The sequence below is a fragment of the Canis lupus genome, chromosome 11 (assembly GCF_048164855.1).
Source record: "Canis lupus baileyi chromosome 11, mCanLup2.hap1, whole genome shotgun sequence".
In the NCBI taxonomy this organism is placed as follows: Eukaryota; Metazoa; Chordata; class Mammalia; order Carnivora; family Canidae; genus Canis; species Canis lupus.
This window is the reverse complement of record NC_132848.1, coordinates 46,743,190-46,759,054: the sequence shown is the minus strand read 5'-3', so window position 1 is coordinate 46,759,054 and position 15,865 is coordinate 46,743,190. Positions and strand designations below refer to the sequence as shown.

General features: G+C 35.4%; 1 protein-coding gene across 8 annotated transcripts in view; it reads right to left on the bottom strand.

Moving 5' to 3' along the window:
- MGAT4A (alpha-1,3-mannosyl-glycoprotein 4-beta-N-acetylglucosaminyltransferase A) overlaps positions 1 to 15,865 on the bottom strand; it is a 155,353-nt gene that overhangs the window by 23,613 nt on the left and 115,875 nt on the right. For all 8 annotated transcript variants that reach the window (XM_072768062.1, XM_072768063.1, XM_072768061.1 and 5 more), the window contains 5 exons: positions 14,644 to 14,690; positions 11,433 to 11,546; positions 9,937 to 10,012; positions 2,406 to 2,520; positions 1,128 to 1,258 (listed from right to left, as the gene is read on the bottom strand). In XM_072768062.1, the coding sequence (XP_072624163.1) occupies positions 1,128 to 1,258; positions 2,406 to 2,520; positions 9,937 to 10,012; positions 11,433 to 11,546; positions 14,644 to 14,690 (483 nt within the window). The remainder of the gene's footprint in view (positions 1 to 1,127; positions 1,259 to 2,405; positions 2,521 to 9,936; positions 10,013 to 11,432; positions 11,547 to 14,643; positions 14,691 to 15,865) is intronic.

Sequence of the window (15,865 nt, the reverse complement as noted above, 5' to 3'; positions counted from 1 at the left end):
GGACAAGGAAAACATATCTAATTACTTTTTACAATAAGATTTCTATGGAAATAACAGGATAAAGCAAAAATCATTGTTTCCTTACTTTTACTGGCTACCATCATCACCCCAAAGGTCAGCAAATTACTATGAAAACTGGTTTCTTTCAAGTAATATACTAAAAAGTACATTTTGACTCACCATTGTTTTTGTATAAAGTATTACTTCTGTCTTATTCCTTATTTTCATATGTGTTGGGGCCTGATATTGTCCCCAAAGTATTTGAAAAAAAGAAAGATGACAGAGAGTATAAGAAAGCTGAAATAACCCCCCGGCCCAGGACAGATATGAGAACATTTATAGCCCACAGTAACAAAATATCAGAGCCTAAAGACATTACTAACATCTATCAGAAATTTAAAGAAAGGTGGAGACTTCACTGCTTTACAGGACTTTCCACTGTTATTTAAAAGTCTAATTTAAGAACTTTTTGTCAGTTCAAGAAAGCAAGCAAGCACTTCAAATGTTAAGTGAAAACACTGTTTTCATTCATCTATTTAACTGTTCCTTTACAAAATCTGGCTTCCTGAAAGTCACTTTCATGAAATACAGAAAAGAAGCCTCTTCCACTGTTAACGGTAGGGGAGGAACCGCTAAGTATTCCTCAAACTGAGAAAGCACAGTTTAATTTAAGGGGACTGAAGGTGTGTGGGGGTGAGGATTAAAGGGGATGAGGATCCAACCATGCAGTTCTTCTCTGCAAGGTCTGCACTTTAGTCCACAGATTCTATAGAGCAAGAGGCTACATACATTGTAGTGAGCAAGGGCCTTGTCCTGAGGTCCAAGGGGTTGCACTGGACCTAAACTGACAGCTAACCTTTAATTAGATCTTGTATTACCACCTGTGTGTCAGGAAGGGGAAAGACTATTTTATCTCTAACAGAAACACAGGAGACCCAAACAAGTGTGTCGCCATCCCAGTCTCAGTCTCAGGGGGCATTTCTAACCTAGGTACAGTAATCATCATTAGCCCTGAACACGCAGCCCCAAGAGAGGTCATAGAGTGAACATGAACAAAATGATGGGCCAAATATAGGAGTCATTTTTGCCAGCACTCCTACATCTACCCTCGTAAGAAATTAACTTACTGCATCTTTTTCAGGATTGCAGACTTTTACCCAGAGTATATGGTCCAAGAGCCAGTCAATGGGTTTCTCCTTATAGAACATAAATATGAATTCCACAATCAGAGTCAGGTCTGGTGCTTGAAACATTTTACCTGAAAAAACATTCTCAGTCAGTAGCTGTTACGAGGAAACCAAGCATCAAGATGGCTTTAATAAATGAAATCTATACAACAAAGACATGAAAGCTTGTGCTATCAAATATGTCGTTATGAATAACCTCCCAATTTGTCTTATCAAAAGCAAACAAACATGCTTCAGCAAAACATTCGGAGTTGTCACCTGGGTATAAACAGGACTACAGAGCTCCTGACTTTCTTTCTTATAAAATTTGTCATACAATTATTGACTCGTAGGATTTAAGAACCGAGTCAGGGATTTTTTTTTCCCTTCATGTCTTATTACAACTCTCCCCATTAAAAAAAAAGAAAAAAAGAAAAAAAGAAAAAAAAAGAACTTTAGGTTCTTTTAGATTCCTTCAGATTTAAGTACAAAAAAAATTAACCAAATGAATAAATGCCAAAATCAGGGTTTCCTAATTCTGTCTTCAACAAAACCTTCACAAGCAAAGATATTATTTGACTCTTAAATTAAGTTTTGAGATAAATGATCAACAAGGTCAAAGGCTTAGTCTCTAATACTTAAAGTTTTAGGGTGCTTTTGGAAGTGAAATGTTATCCTCTGCGTTTTTTTTTTAAACCTGTAAACTGCCTGCAGTTCTTCAAGTTTAAACATGTACTCTTTAGTTGAATGATTTAGGAATTTTAGTGGGAAAAAATTTTTAAATGAACACCCTAACTAGTCTATGAAAGCAACAAACAAATACAAATTAATCACCAAACAAGAACTTCGAGTACTACATCAAATACCAGGAATTCATACTAGAAAACATTTAGTGTGGCATTCTTTTTTTTAAACACCAATGATGCAAAAGCACTGGGCCATAAAAGAGCATCTGGAAGTGTCAGAGGAGAAATCAGACGTGCTCAGCACCATGGCTGGCTTTAAGTGTATATGTAAGAAGCCAGCAGGCCTGCCTGATGAACGCCATAGTAAATACGACAATCTTTTAAAAGTATCCAAATACTATTTGGGGTTGACTTTCATCATTTCACATACAGAAGTTCACCTAAATTAAATTTCCTCAAAAGCAATCCATTTCCAGAGGTCAAAGAAATTAGTTTAAGATACCAAGAGTCACAGTTATTTCTGAAAAGTATATAAATCTGACACTTTTCTTACCGATGAAGCCCAGCTGGGAGAACTCTAGTATCATCCATTCCTCAGAAGAAAGTTGAAGTGCAAAATTTTTTATAGTGTTGAAGTAATTCTGTTTGACAATAATATCATCTTCAAGCTAAAGGAAGTTGAACAATTGAATAAATATATCAGAAAGAGATGGAAAGATCCAGATAAAAGGACATTATTAAAAGAAAACTCAAGTATACTTTTATAATGCAAATCGAGAAAAATATGGTCAAAAATGATGAAAATATAAATTTTATTGAAAGAAAATAAGGACAATAAAATGGAAGAGGCATATAGTGAGTCACTGAAACTACTCCCCTACTGTGGAAAAATCACAGTCCCGTGCCATGAATACTCCCTTTTTGGTCCTCTCATGGTGCCCAACATGATTTCACACTATCATTTCTACTTTTCAAAGTAAAAGAAATTTACTAAATTTCCAAAAATTTCCAAAAGAAATTTTTTGGGCCTTTAATTTTTTTTTTTTTTTTTTTTTTTACATAATACGATGTACTAAGTCAAAAAGTCAGCAGTTTTCCTTCTCTGCCCTCTAGCCTGCCAGCTGAGGTAACCAACGTTAAAAGTTGGGTTGTGCATCCATTTGCTACCTTCTATATGGCCATAGAGCACAAAAAGACCCATATGTACTTTAGGTTCTCATCCACGTTTACATTTTTATAAATAAGGGATATTATCACACTTTTTTCTCTTAATATATCTTGAGTATCTTTCCAGGCTAATATTTAGTAGATATATAATATTCTATGATATCAATGTAAAAGAATTCATTCAGTGAATCCCTGATCATAGGCATACATCCAGCTTGTTTCTCATTTTTTGTCGATGCAAACAATGATACAGTAAATGTGCTCATATTTACATATTAGCGCTTTTCATTTATGTGGGACAGATTCCTGAAACTTTTGAAATTTTAAAAGAGATCTTCAGGGGCGCCTAGGTGGCTCAGTCAGCTAAGCGTCCAAATCTTGACTTCAGCTCAGGTCATGATCTCAGGATTGTGAGACTGAGCCCTGCACTGGGCTCCATTGCTCAGTGGGGAGTCTGCTGGAGATTCTCTCACTCCCTCTACCTCTGTCCCTCCCCTTGCTCGCTCTCTCTAAAATAAATCTTTAAAAATGAAAAATTAAATTAATAGTTAATTAATATCTTCAAAATACTTAAGAAGCTGTGGCAATTCAGAGCGCCAGTTAATCCCATATGCTCGGCCAGCATTATGTGTTATTTATGCTTGCTTGGGATTTTCACCAATTCAATTAGGAGTTGACAAAGATCAGCGATCATAAGTGTATGCAAAGACTTCCACCCCAGAATCTCCTATCATAAAATTTTCAAGTCACAAGATAATTTTAATATCCTAAATTTTTTTTCCTTTTCTTAATTTCATGTTACCACTTCTAGTTACTTGCTAAGCAATTTTCACTTATTTTAATATTTAGATTTTTTCATGCATTTAAGTCTTAAAAGCTTTCTTCTTCCCACCCATGAAGAAACAGTAGGAATATTTGGAAAGACAGGATACTGACTCACCAAATATTTATCGAGCTTCTGTTGTGTTTCAGACACTATATAACCCCAGAGAATACATCAGTGAACAGAAAAGACATTTTTTATGCCTTCAGAATTTTAGGGAAGCTGGAGGGCAAACTTGACAAAACACAGAACTACACTGACACCTAACTTTCCTTTCTGAAAGAAGAGCTGCCTACACCCAAACCTAAATACTACCTATGCCCAAAGGAAAGATGATCCCTAATACCAGGCAATTCCAAATTTTTTCCAGTAAGTAATTTCCAAAAACAAGTCTGGGACTATTTAAATGCATAGAAATGTAGATGTAACGGTCAAATGCCTATTTAAAATTTAGTACGTTAATTTTGGCTACCACACATAAATTCACATTTTTACATTCAATTAGGAAAATTGCTTTGTCCCACTATCGCATCTCATCAAACACTTTCACTTTTATTTCTGAGTTCTCTATTCTATTCCAATGATCTTTGTGTCAATTTTTGTCCTTGTACCATACTGTTTTGATTACTATCCCTTTGTAGTATAGTATATCTTGAAATGTAGAATTGTGTTACCTCCAGCTTTGTTTTTGTTTTTGTTTTTTTTTTTCTCAAAATTGCTTTGGCTATATTCATGATCTTTTGTGATTCCATACAAATTTGAGTATTATCTGTTTGAGTTCTAAGAAAAACACTGTTTGTATTTTGATAGGGATTGCCCTGAATCTTTAGATTGCTTTCAGCTGTACGGACATTTTAGCAATATTAATTCTTCCATTCTGTGAGCATGGAATATATTTCCACTTGGGTGTATCATCTTTAATTTTTTTTTAAGATTTAATTTATTTGGGGAGGTGGGGGGAGAGAGAGAAGGAGCAGGGGGAGGGGCAGAGGGAAAGGGAGAAGCAGATTCCCTGCTGAACAGGGAGCCTGACGTAAGGCTCCATCCCAGGACCACGGGATCATGACCTGAGCTGAAGGCAGACACTTAACCAACTGAGCCACCCAGGCACCCCTTATCTTTAATTTCTTTCATCACCATCTTATAGTTCCCAGAGTACACGTTTTTATCTCCTTGGTTAAAGTTTATTTCTAGATATTTTATTCTTTTTTGGTGCAATTGTAAACCAATTGTTTTCTTAATTTCCTCTCCTGCCACTTTGTTATTAGTGTATAGAAATGCAGATTTTTGTATATAAGTAACTTCACTTTTAAAAAACAATTTAAAGGTAAGAGTAGATTCCTGTGTGGCCATAAGAAAACACAGAGATCTCGAATACCTTTCACCCAGTTTTCCCCAATCTAACATTCTTCAGTATAACTACACTATAATTGACTGATACAATTCACTGACCTCATTCAACTTCACCAGTTTTCCATGCATTCCGGTGTGTGTGTGTGTGTTTAGTGCCATGTAATTTTTGGGAAACAGAACAATTCCATTATAAGGATTCTTGTGCTACCACACTACCCTTTATATTCACAGCCACCTCCTTCCTTCTCCACTTTCAGCATCCGGTAACCAACAGTCTACAAGTTTGTCATTTCAAGAATGCCATATAAATGGAGTCATACAGTATGTAACCTTTCAAGAATGTATTTTAAAGTCCCCATAATTCCATAGATCCAAGATGTGGTATCAATAGTTTGTTTCTGTTCATTATTTCATATTCCATGGTATAGATGTATGACGGTTTCTTTAACATTCACCAACTAAAGAACATCTGGCCTGTTTCCAGATTTTGGCTATTACAAATAAAGCTCCTATGAACCTTCCTATATAGGTTTTTTGTGAAAGTATGTGCTTCTCTGACATGAATGTTTTGTCACAGCAAGAGCCGTTCTTCAACAAATCTTAATCTCACTAGTAATCTCTAGTTTACAGAGAGAAGCTAAAAAACAAGATTGAAAATATTTTTACAATATTCAAATGAAATATCAGAAAAATATATATTGGAATATTACATATAAAAAATATTATATATTTTTTTGCTTAATTTTTATTTAAGTACAAAAAGAAATAAAAAACTAGCCTGGGTGGCTCAGCTGGTTAAGCATCTGCCTTTGGCTCAGGTCATGATCCTGGGGTTCTGGGATCCAGCCCAGCATCAGGCTCCCCGCTCAATGGGGACTCTGCTTTTCCTTTTCCCCCTGCTCCTCTCCTCTCCCACTTGTGCTTGCACTCTGTCTCACTCTATTTCAAATAAATAAAATCTTAAAAAAACAAAAGAAATAAAAAAACTAATGGTGGTTACCCATGGGGAAGGGAGAAAACAATGATGGGAATGGGAATAAAAGTGAGACTTCTGCATCTTATCTTCTGTAAGTTCTGATTTGGGAACTTTTTTTTACAACTAAAAGGGATAAAAATTCCTAAAAACTGAATATAAAATGAAACAGACCAAGTTTTATATCAATTTGGCACACAGTATAAGGAATTTCTTCAGTGACTTTCAAACACAGAATTTTGGCTATATATTCCTATTAGGATATATTCTAAGGCGGGGGGACAAAGAAAATCTAAATCACATTCAGTAGTCTAACAGTAGTGAATAATATTATTATTATTATTATTTTAGATGGTATTATTATTTTGAAACTATTTCAGACATATTATAGAATAAAAGAATTATGTTAATAGGATAATGTTAGTAAGACTAAGACTCTGAATGTAAGAGAAAAGAAATACAGGTATAAAATTTTTAAAGTTAAGTAAAAGCCCTAAAATCTTCATTTGATTTGGGAATATCAATATGAGTTTGTAGTTTTCCTCCCTGAAAACTAAATTACTCTTTTCTTTGCTAAAAAGCCTAGAAACAGAGATTCCATAAGAGCAATGAGCATCTCAAGCACCCGGATTGTGGTCCCAAATACTATGTGCCTCTAAATGGACCAGGGCTCCTTAGAGAAATGGCTGATTCCAGATCTGGCACAGCAAATGTGCAAATCTTGTGCCAGTCAGCACAATCTTGATCACAGAAGTGATCAAAGATTACTGGACTTACATGGAAGGAATACAAAAGCCAATTCGAAGAGATTCCCAATGGCTTATGATGTATTGATGTGAATAATGATGGCAAGGACTAAGGCAAATCAAATATATTTTAAAAACCCATGAATTCATAACAATGTTTTCTAAATGGCCACCACTGGAGATTTCTAGGGTACCAACTTTAAAAATTAATGAAGAGAAAGAACAGGCATCTATTCCGCCTTTCCTTAGTGGACTATTTCTCAACCAAATAGTTGAGGAGGGAAGAAATTTCTTCACAGAAGAACTCAGCTTATAAGAATGTTAGAAATCACAGAATTACAAAATTATCACTTGGCCACCTCTTGTGAAATAACCTATCCAGGGAAAAATAATCAATGGATGCAGAACTCCTGGAGGAGTAGCTGCTGGGGAGCTTCCCAAAGGAGAGATTAAGCTTCCCACCAAGCCCACCAATGAATGTCAGCATCACTACAAGTGGGGCAACCAGCCATATTGGGTCTTGGGACAGGATACAATAGGAATTCCACAATGCCACCTAGGAGGTACCTCAATCACCCAACAGTGTTCCAGAAGACACTCTTCAATTCCAGGTCATCTGTGATACAGCACTTTACGAACGTGTAGGATTGTGTCACAGGAAACTTCATTCCAACCCTAAATGGAACACCAGGACACGTGGCATTTTTTCCCTTTCAGGAGCATGCCTACAATGACCATAGGGTAACCTCTGACTCTACTGCCTTTCTAAAAGCGCTCTATCAAAAGCATCCTGGATAAGATACACCCCAGCATATGCAACCATGAAGTCACACACCTAGGACACTGATCAAGTCTGGATTAAATCCCTTTGCTTCCTCACACACTAATCTCCCCCAGTTTTGTGGGGGGATTTCTACCTTTCACCAACATATAGAACCAATATTAGGGATGCCTGAGTGGCTCGGCGACTGAGCGTCTGCCTTCAGCTCAGGGTGTGATCCTGGGATCCGAGATCAAGTCCCACATCAGGCTCCTTCTTTCTCCCTCTGCCCCTCTCTCTCTCTCTCTCTCTCTCTCTGTGTGTGTGTGTGTGTGTGTGTGTGTGTGTCTCATGAATAAATAAATCTTAAAAAAAAAACAATATTAAACTGGGGACTTTTCAGACTGATGTGCTTTTTCCCCACTTTGTAGATCATAATGAACTGAGAGAACCCTACATAATACAAAACTATGTGAAGACTTCAATACAAAGCAACTTCCTCTTTTTTGAGGCATAATTTCTTTAGAAAATTGGGTAATTTTAGGAATGTTCATTGGATTCATCTGTGACACAACTAAAAAGTTCAGAATAATCTAAATGACCAACATAAAGGTCATTATGATATCTGAATAGTGATACTTCAATAAGCAATTATTGCTTCCCATAAAAATTCTTCCTACCCATTATTACTGGCAAGTAAAGATGTCTATCATGTTAGACGACAGTAAAACAGGCTATGAGACAGTACGTACAAGATGATCTTGTTCTTAGAAAAACAAGATGTTTTAATTGAGTAAATATGTGTAAAGCCTAAGTTGTAATGAACAATGCACGACATATGGTAAATGTGCAATAAGCGTCAGTTCATAGCTCCTGTGGCTTTAACACCACAATACGCACACCCTGCTTAAAGGAAGTTTTCCTTATCCTCTTTCTTAACTCTATTCTTTCCCTAATTTCCTAAATGGTTACTTTTTCCTCTATTCCACTAAAAAAGCTTTAAGATTCCATTAATTCTATTCTTAGAAATTTAAAACAAATTTTAAAAGCAATGTAACTACACTTTTAAATTCTTTCTGTAAAGTCCTTGACCATAGTGTAAATATATAGTGGCCCTAGAACAAACAACACGGTTCAACTACAATAATATGGGACGTGTAAAATTACAGTAAGACTTCCTTAAGACATTTAAAGGAAATGTACTAATTTTAAAATACCATGTTTGTTTGTTTTTTTAAACACCATGTTTTTATACTCACAACTCTTACACACTATTACCTACAATGTTATATTCTGACCCTATCACTATTTACATTTCCCAACCTGAGAACCAAGAAAGGATTCCTGCACATCTGAACGCAGGTGGCCCGAGATAAAATGTCAAAGGAGACAGAGTCTGTCCTCATGAAGTCTGCCCTACCATGTGATAGCAGACTTTTCCTTCTTTCCTTACCTCTCAAGCCCCTGCCAGCAGCTGCAAAACCATTTATTTCCTTTCTGATTCAGGGACCCAGAGCCTCTTCTTGACACTTTCATCAAAACATCCTTCCAGGGAAAGATCTAATAAACTTTTTATACCAAAAAAATAAATAACTGACAGGCTTAGTGTGCTACATCACTCAGTGGTATCTGCATTTTGAACAAGTAATAAAGACCTTTGGTTAAAGAATGAAATTCCAATTGTAAAATTTAAGCTTACGTCTCTAAGGAGAATGAGATTTGGAAGAAGTAAGAGCTTCCTACAGTGATTTAAGTTGTTGCCTACCTGTCTAACTTAAAAGCCACATCATTACAGACTTATTTGTTGAGCCATGCTGCTAAAAGTTGGGACCATTAGAGTTAAATGTCAGTTTTATTATCTTTGATATAAATGTAAATGTATTGAAGTAAAAAAAAAACTGTAAGAAAAATCCTTCTTTAAAATTTGCCAAGTAATTAGACCTTAGTTCTTCTTAACAATGGAGAAGGGAGGAATGACAGCCAAAATGGAAGGATGGGAGAGGAGGAAAGAGATGAGTTACCTGCCCACCGTCACAGCATTAAGTAGAAAGCTAGCGTTTGTGCTAAACCAGAGAATGGAACTGCAGAACCCACATTATCAGTGACTATGGCAGACTCTTCTGCTCTCTGATATATTGTTATAATCTTATACATCTTAGAGGGCTTACACTTTCAAAACTTCCTGTTTTAATGAACATATACTCTGGATATTACTTTTCCCTTAAAAGTGTGAAAAAACATTAAAGGACAAGCCACACTTACCTGAATGTAATATATTCCCTTTTCCTGAGCATACATCATTAGAAAACAATAATCTAGGTTTTGCTTTGTTCTCCATCTGAAATAAAAAATTTTCAAAAGTAAGTTAGGAATCAGACTCAAATTTAGCAAAATAAGATTAAGTGTAAATATTTTATAACACATATTGCATGTTACATTTTAATAATACACATACACATTACATATACATAGACTATATATAGTCATACACACACACACACACACAAAATATCTGTCTACCCATAGATACACAAATATACATACACACACGATACACCCATGTAGGGGAGCATGAAAGAGAATTAACTTTTCTCTAATGAAACCTTTACTGAAACACTAATCAAGATGTCCTGAGGGAAAAAGGAGTCTAAAGCAAGTAAATTTGGGAAGCACTTATATTCCCCTTTTGGAGACATATTAGAAGCACTAGTATATATTAGAGGCATATTAGTATATTAGAAGATGTTGAAACATCCAACAGTAAATACATTTGTTAAAAAAAAATCTTTTTAGTCCAACTTCCCAAACTTCTTTGACCACAGGCCCTTTTAAAAAATGTAACATATTAATGTCTCTGGGAACTCATGCTTTGGGGATCACTGCTTTGGTGCCTAGGACTGTGCTTTGCATAAAGGCAGAAATTAATAAACATTGTACTGAATGCTTAAAAAAAAAACAAAATACTTTAAGGTTTACAATATTAAGTCCTTTTACTGAATTCCTGGTAGCCTACAGAAAGACTAATGTTGAACAATAGAAGTGGTTGTAAAGCTAGTTAAAGGGAAAAAAAACATAAAATAAAAGGTTTAACTCATACTAAGTAAACTTCTCCAGAATATACCTTGTAAGCTGTTCTGAATTTAATAAGACCTAGAATTTTTCACCAAATTCATTCCTAAATTTTCTAAGACTAAAACTGTATTTATTGAGAGACAACCAACTATGTGGATCTATCTTTCAAATTAACAACTCAAGAAATATAATAAATCTCTCCCCCCAACACTATTTTTTTTCCTTTTTTCTAGTTATATAAAATCCAAAACTAATATCAGGATCTCTTAGATTACAGCATTCTTAATAGATTTAGAGACAAATAAATCCAGTTGACTGGATTTTTACATTATTACAGTGTAATTCTGCAGAACAGTAATATTGTTTTTATCACTTCCACTGAATCAGTTCTCATTTATTTTTCATACAGATATGAAGTTTCTATCTAAACTAGCTTTTGAATTATTCTGAATATACTCTTAGGAAAAGTTACAACTCCACAGAAGAGCAGTTATAAAAGTTATTGAGCATACCAAATTCAATCTCTTGTTAGAAACTCCATAGAATTTCCAAACAAATAACCAAAAATTCATAAGCTCTCACAAATTAGCTCAACCTTAAAACATATTATATTTCTGTAAAGGAGAGCTACATTTATTACACATCATACTCACAAGGGTGGGAGATCTTAAACAACACAGGCTCACCTTACTCTTTCTTTGGAGTCTCCAAATGTCTCCTTTAAGTTTGTCAGGTCAGGATAATAGCTTTCAGGAGGTGATATTATTTCCACCAAGCCAGAAGTGATTTCTTTAGAAAATCTGCCAAAAGAAAGGTTAGCTGAATTATTTAAATTCTGTGGGATTTTATCATAATGCTCAATTTACTGTGTTTAACATAAAACATATCAGTAAGGCATACTGTTATGGTCACTGTGTGCTCATAGAAGTAGCTCATTATTGGTTTTACTTGCCAGAAAATACAAATTTTTTCCAATAACATGAAGTTTTTATTTTTAAATAATGCTTTTAAAACAGTGTAAAATGCTACTATCCTTAGAGAAATATAGAAATTCTAGGCCAGCTGCAGGAATATTCCTAAAAAATAGGAAAATTTTTAAAAAATTAAATCAAGGTATCACAGAAAATTACAGAATTAAAGAAAAACAAAGGAATGTGTGCGTCTATTTCTATATCTTTATGCAAAAACCAAAGTGCCCCAACTTTCAGGACAGTTTAGTTGTGAGTTATAGACTACATGTCATCCTAACCTTGTCATTTCTCAACTGAGGGCCATCTTGTCCTCCATGTGTACATTGAGCAATGTCTAGATGAATCTGGTTGTCCTGTGGGCAGTACCGTTGACATTTAGTGCGCAGACACCAAGGATGCTGCTAAATATCCTACAATGTGAATAACGGTCCTGACAACAAAAAATTATTTAGCCCAAAATGTCCATAGTGCCAAGGTTGAGAAAACCTGTTCTAAAGTTTTTGTAAACAGCTTTACTAACTCAAATGTACTTTCTTTCATATTTACATTCTCCCTCATTTAATTTTCATAAATCTCCACAAAATCTTTGTGCAACTACCCGCCTTCACACAAATGTTCTTCATGCTCAGCTGTACTTTTTTTCTGGGCTTGGGGTTTCCACACATGAAGGGAGAAGAGAAACTACAAAATCACAGCATGAGCCCCACAGACCTGCCCATGTGGTTTATGGGAGGAGGGGTCAGTAATTATTGCCCTGTTCCTATATTTGAGTCTATACTAAATTGTGTTTATATAAAGGGATGCCAAGAAATTGAATACTTGAGGGAAAAAATCTAACAAATGCACAATTTAGTTCTGAACTCCATATATATTTTTAAAAATCTCTGGTTTCTTTTGATAAAGAACCACATTATTTTAAATCTAGAGTTGACAATTGTTTCTTTTTGTCTTTTTAAGTAAAAGTCACATCTTTGGGGCAAAACAAGTAAAAGTCAATGAATAAACTCTTATCAAGACTAGTTTTTAGGATATCACTATTAAACTATGAAGGCGATACTATAAAAATGAACAATATCTGAAACTAAGCTTTCCATCTGTTAGCTGCTAAGTGCCTTTCTCACAATAAATTGTTACTCAATCTTTGCAGAATAGAAAAGACTTAGCCATAGTTTTTAGCACTGAGGTTTGAAACTGCTATAAGACGGTCTACCCCTGACAGCAGAAAGTTTTTTATCTTAGTCGAAAGAGGGTGAAAGACATATGACTCTCTCTATATTCACTGTCTTCAAGACTTAAAATTTATTTGATAGGGTTACAGATGTAGGACATTCAAATATTTTCTATTCTGAAATACACCAATTTACCCATAATCAGAAAACTGGGTATATACGCATGTACTTTATGAAAATATAAAAGATCAATGGTAGTGGCCAATGAACACTAAACTCCACAGAGAAATGAACTAGAAAAAAGGCATTTTCTTTTAGCAAAAGGCCAGTACCAGTAATTAAAATATTTCCATTTTCTGGATGAAAGATCTAAATGTGAGAAAGACCCTGGGTGGCGCAGCGGTTTGGCGCCTGCCTTTGGCCCAGGGCGCGATCCTGGAGACACGGGATCGAATCCCACGTCGGGCTCCCGGTGCATGGAGCCTGCTTCTCCCTCTGCCTGTGTCTCTGCCTCTCTCTCTCTCTCTCTCTCTCTCTCTGTGACTATCATAAATAAATTAAAAATTAAAAAAAAATCCTAGAGGAGAACACAGGCAACACCCTTTTTGAACTCGGCCACAGTAACTTCTTGCAAGATACATCCACGAAGGCAAAAGAAACAAAAGCAAAAATGAACTATTGGGACTTCATCAAGATAAGAAGCTTTTGCACAGCAAAGGATACAGTCAACAAAACTAAAAGACAACCTACAGAATGGGAGAAGGTATTTGCAAATGATGTATCAGATAAAGGGCTAGTTTCCAAGATCTATAAAGAACTTATTAAACTCAACACCAAAGAAACAAACAATCCAATCATGAAATGGGCAAAAGACATGAACAGAAATCTCACAGAGGAAGACATAGACATGGCCAACACGCACATGAGAAAATGCTCCGCATCACTTGCCATCAGGGAAATACAAATCAAAACCACAATGAGATACCACCTCACACCAGTGAGAATGGTGAAAATTAACAAGGCAGGAAACCACAAATGTTGGAGAGGATGCAGAGAAAAGGAACCCTTTTGCACTGTTGGTGGGAATGTGAACTGGTGCAGCCACTCTGGAAAACTGTGTGGAGGTTCCTCAAAGAGTTAAAAATAGATCTGCCCTACAACCCAGCAATTGCACTGCTGGGGATTTACCCCAAACATACAGATACAATGAAACGCCGGGACACCTGCACCCCAATGTTTCTAGCAGCAATGTCCACGATAGCCAAACTGTGGAAGGAGCCTCAGTGTCCATCGAAAGATGAATGGATAAAGAAGATGTGGTCTATGTATACAATGGAATATTACTCAGCCATTAGAAACGACAAATACCCCCCATTTGCTTCGACATGGATGGAACTGGAGGGTATTATGCTGAGTGAAATAAGTCAATCGGAGAAGGACAAACATTATATGGTCTCATTCATTTGGGGAATATAAATAATAGTGAAAGGGAATATAGGGGAAGGGAGAAGAAATGGGTAGGAAATATCAGAAAGGGAGACAGAAAATGGAAGACTCCTAACTCTGGGAAACGAACTATGGGTGGTGGAAGGGGAGGAGGGCAGGGTGTGGGGGTGACTGGGTGGGGGGCACTTGACGGGATGAGCACTGGGTGTTATTCTGTATATTGGCAAATTGAACACCAATAAAAAAATAAATTTATTATTAAAAAAATAAAATAAAATAAAATATTTCCATTTTCATAATTAAGAACTTACTCTTTCTCCAGGTTGGCTACAACACTGTGTACATAATCACTATCTGTCTGGGAAAGAAAAAAAATTGCAATACATTAATGTTTTTAAATTTTGTTAATATTAAATCCTGAAAAAGAATTACAACATTCAACGAAAGCATTACATTAAATTTTCAGACAACTTATGGATTTGCAGTTCTATATTCTACTTTGTTGCACTACAATATATCACTGAATCATTAGTACAATGTACTAATATATTAAGCAGATGTCAGTTTTTATTACCTTCAATGGTTTTTAATTCAGTAGAAAAAACTGAGTACAGAAACTGTTTCTACTTATTTTTAAACCACTGAACTATAAGTAGTTAATAAATAAATAACAGATGCACCATGCTATAGGGAAAGATTTTTCCTTTTGCAATCATAAACCTTAAGTTCAAGATTTGTCTCTGTAGTTACCTGGCCTGTATAACTGAGTCTGTGAGCCTTCCTTTCCTATCCTATATATATAAAAAAAATACAAGCAGGAGGAAAAAATACCTTAGAGACTATGACACTAAATGATAAAACCATGTAATAAAAAAGCTTTTATCATCTGTATTATTATCATCATTATTAGGCTTATAATGAGACCCCAAGTCAAAAATCGCTTTATCCACAGTTAGAAATTAATGTTTATCAGACGTGTGTACTTTAAAACTACATATAAATAGAGGCGCCTGGGTGGCTCAGTCGGTTAAGCATCTAACTCTTGATTTCGGCTCAGGTCATAATCTCAGGGTCCTGGGATTGAGCCCTGCTCCCAGCTTGGAGTTGGGCATGGAACCTGCTTAAGATTCTCTTCCTGCCCCTCCCCAGTACTCAGGCAGTTTCTATCAATCAAGCAATCAACAAATTATGTACAAATAACAATCTAATACTGTCTACCAATTTTAAATACTTTCATGGCTTATATTAAAACATTCAATTGTCAGAAGGAATCAATAATACATAAATTATGATCTGTGTTATAAAGACCACCAAAACACTTCATACTTGAAGAAACAGTTCGAAACAAAAAGATAATGCTTAATCCTGGGAATTACAAAACTATTAAGCTATAAAAAGTTGTATATATAGAAGATTTTCTGGAAAAGTATTTTAACCTTAATTTCTGTTAATTGAAAGTAATTCCTATTTCTACTGTTAAATTTAAAGACTGAGGAATGATACCTTAAGACCACAACCTTCAAACTCTTAACA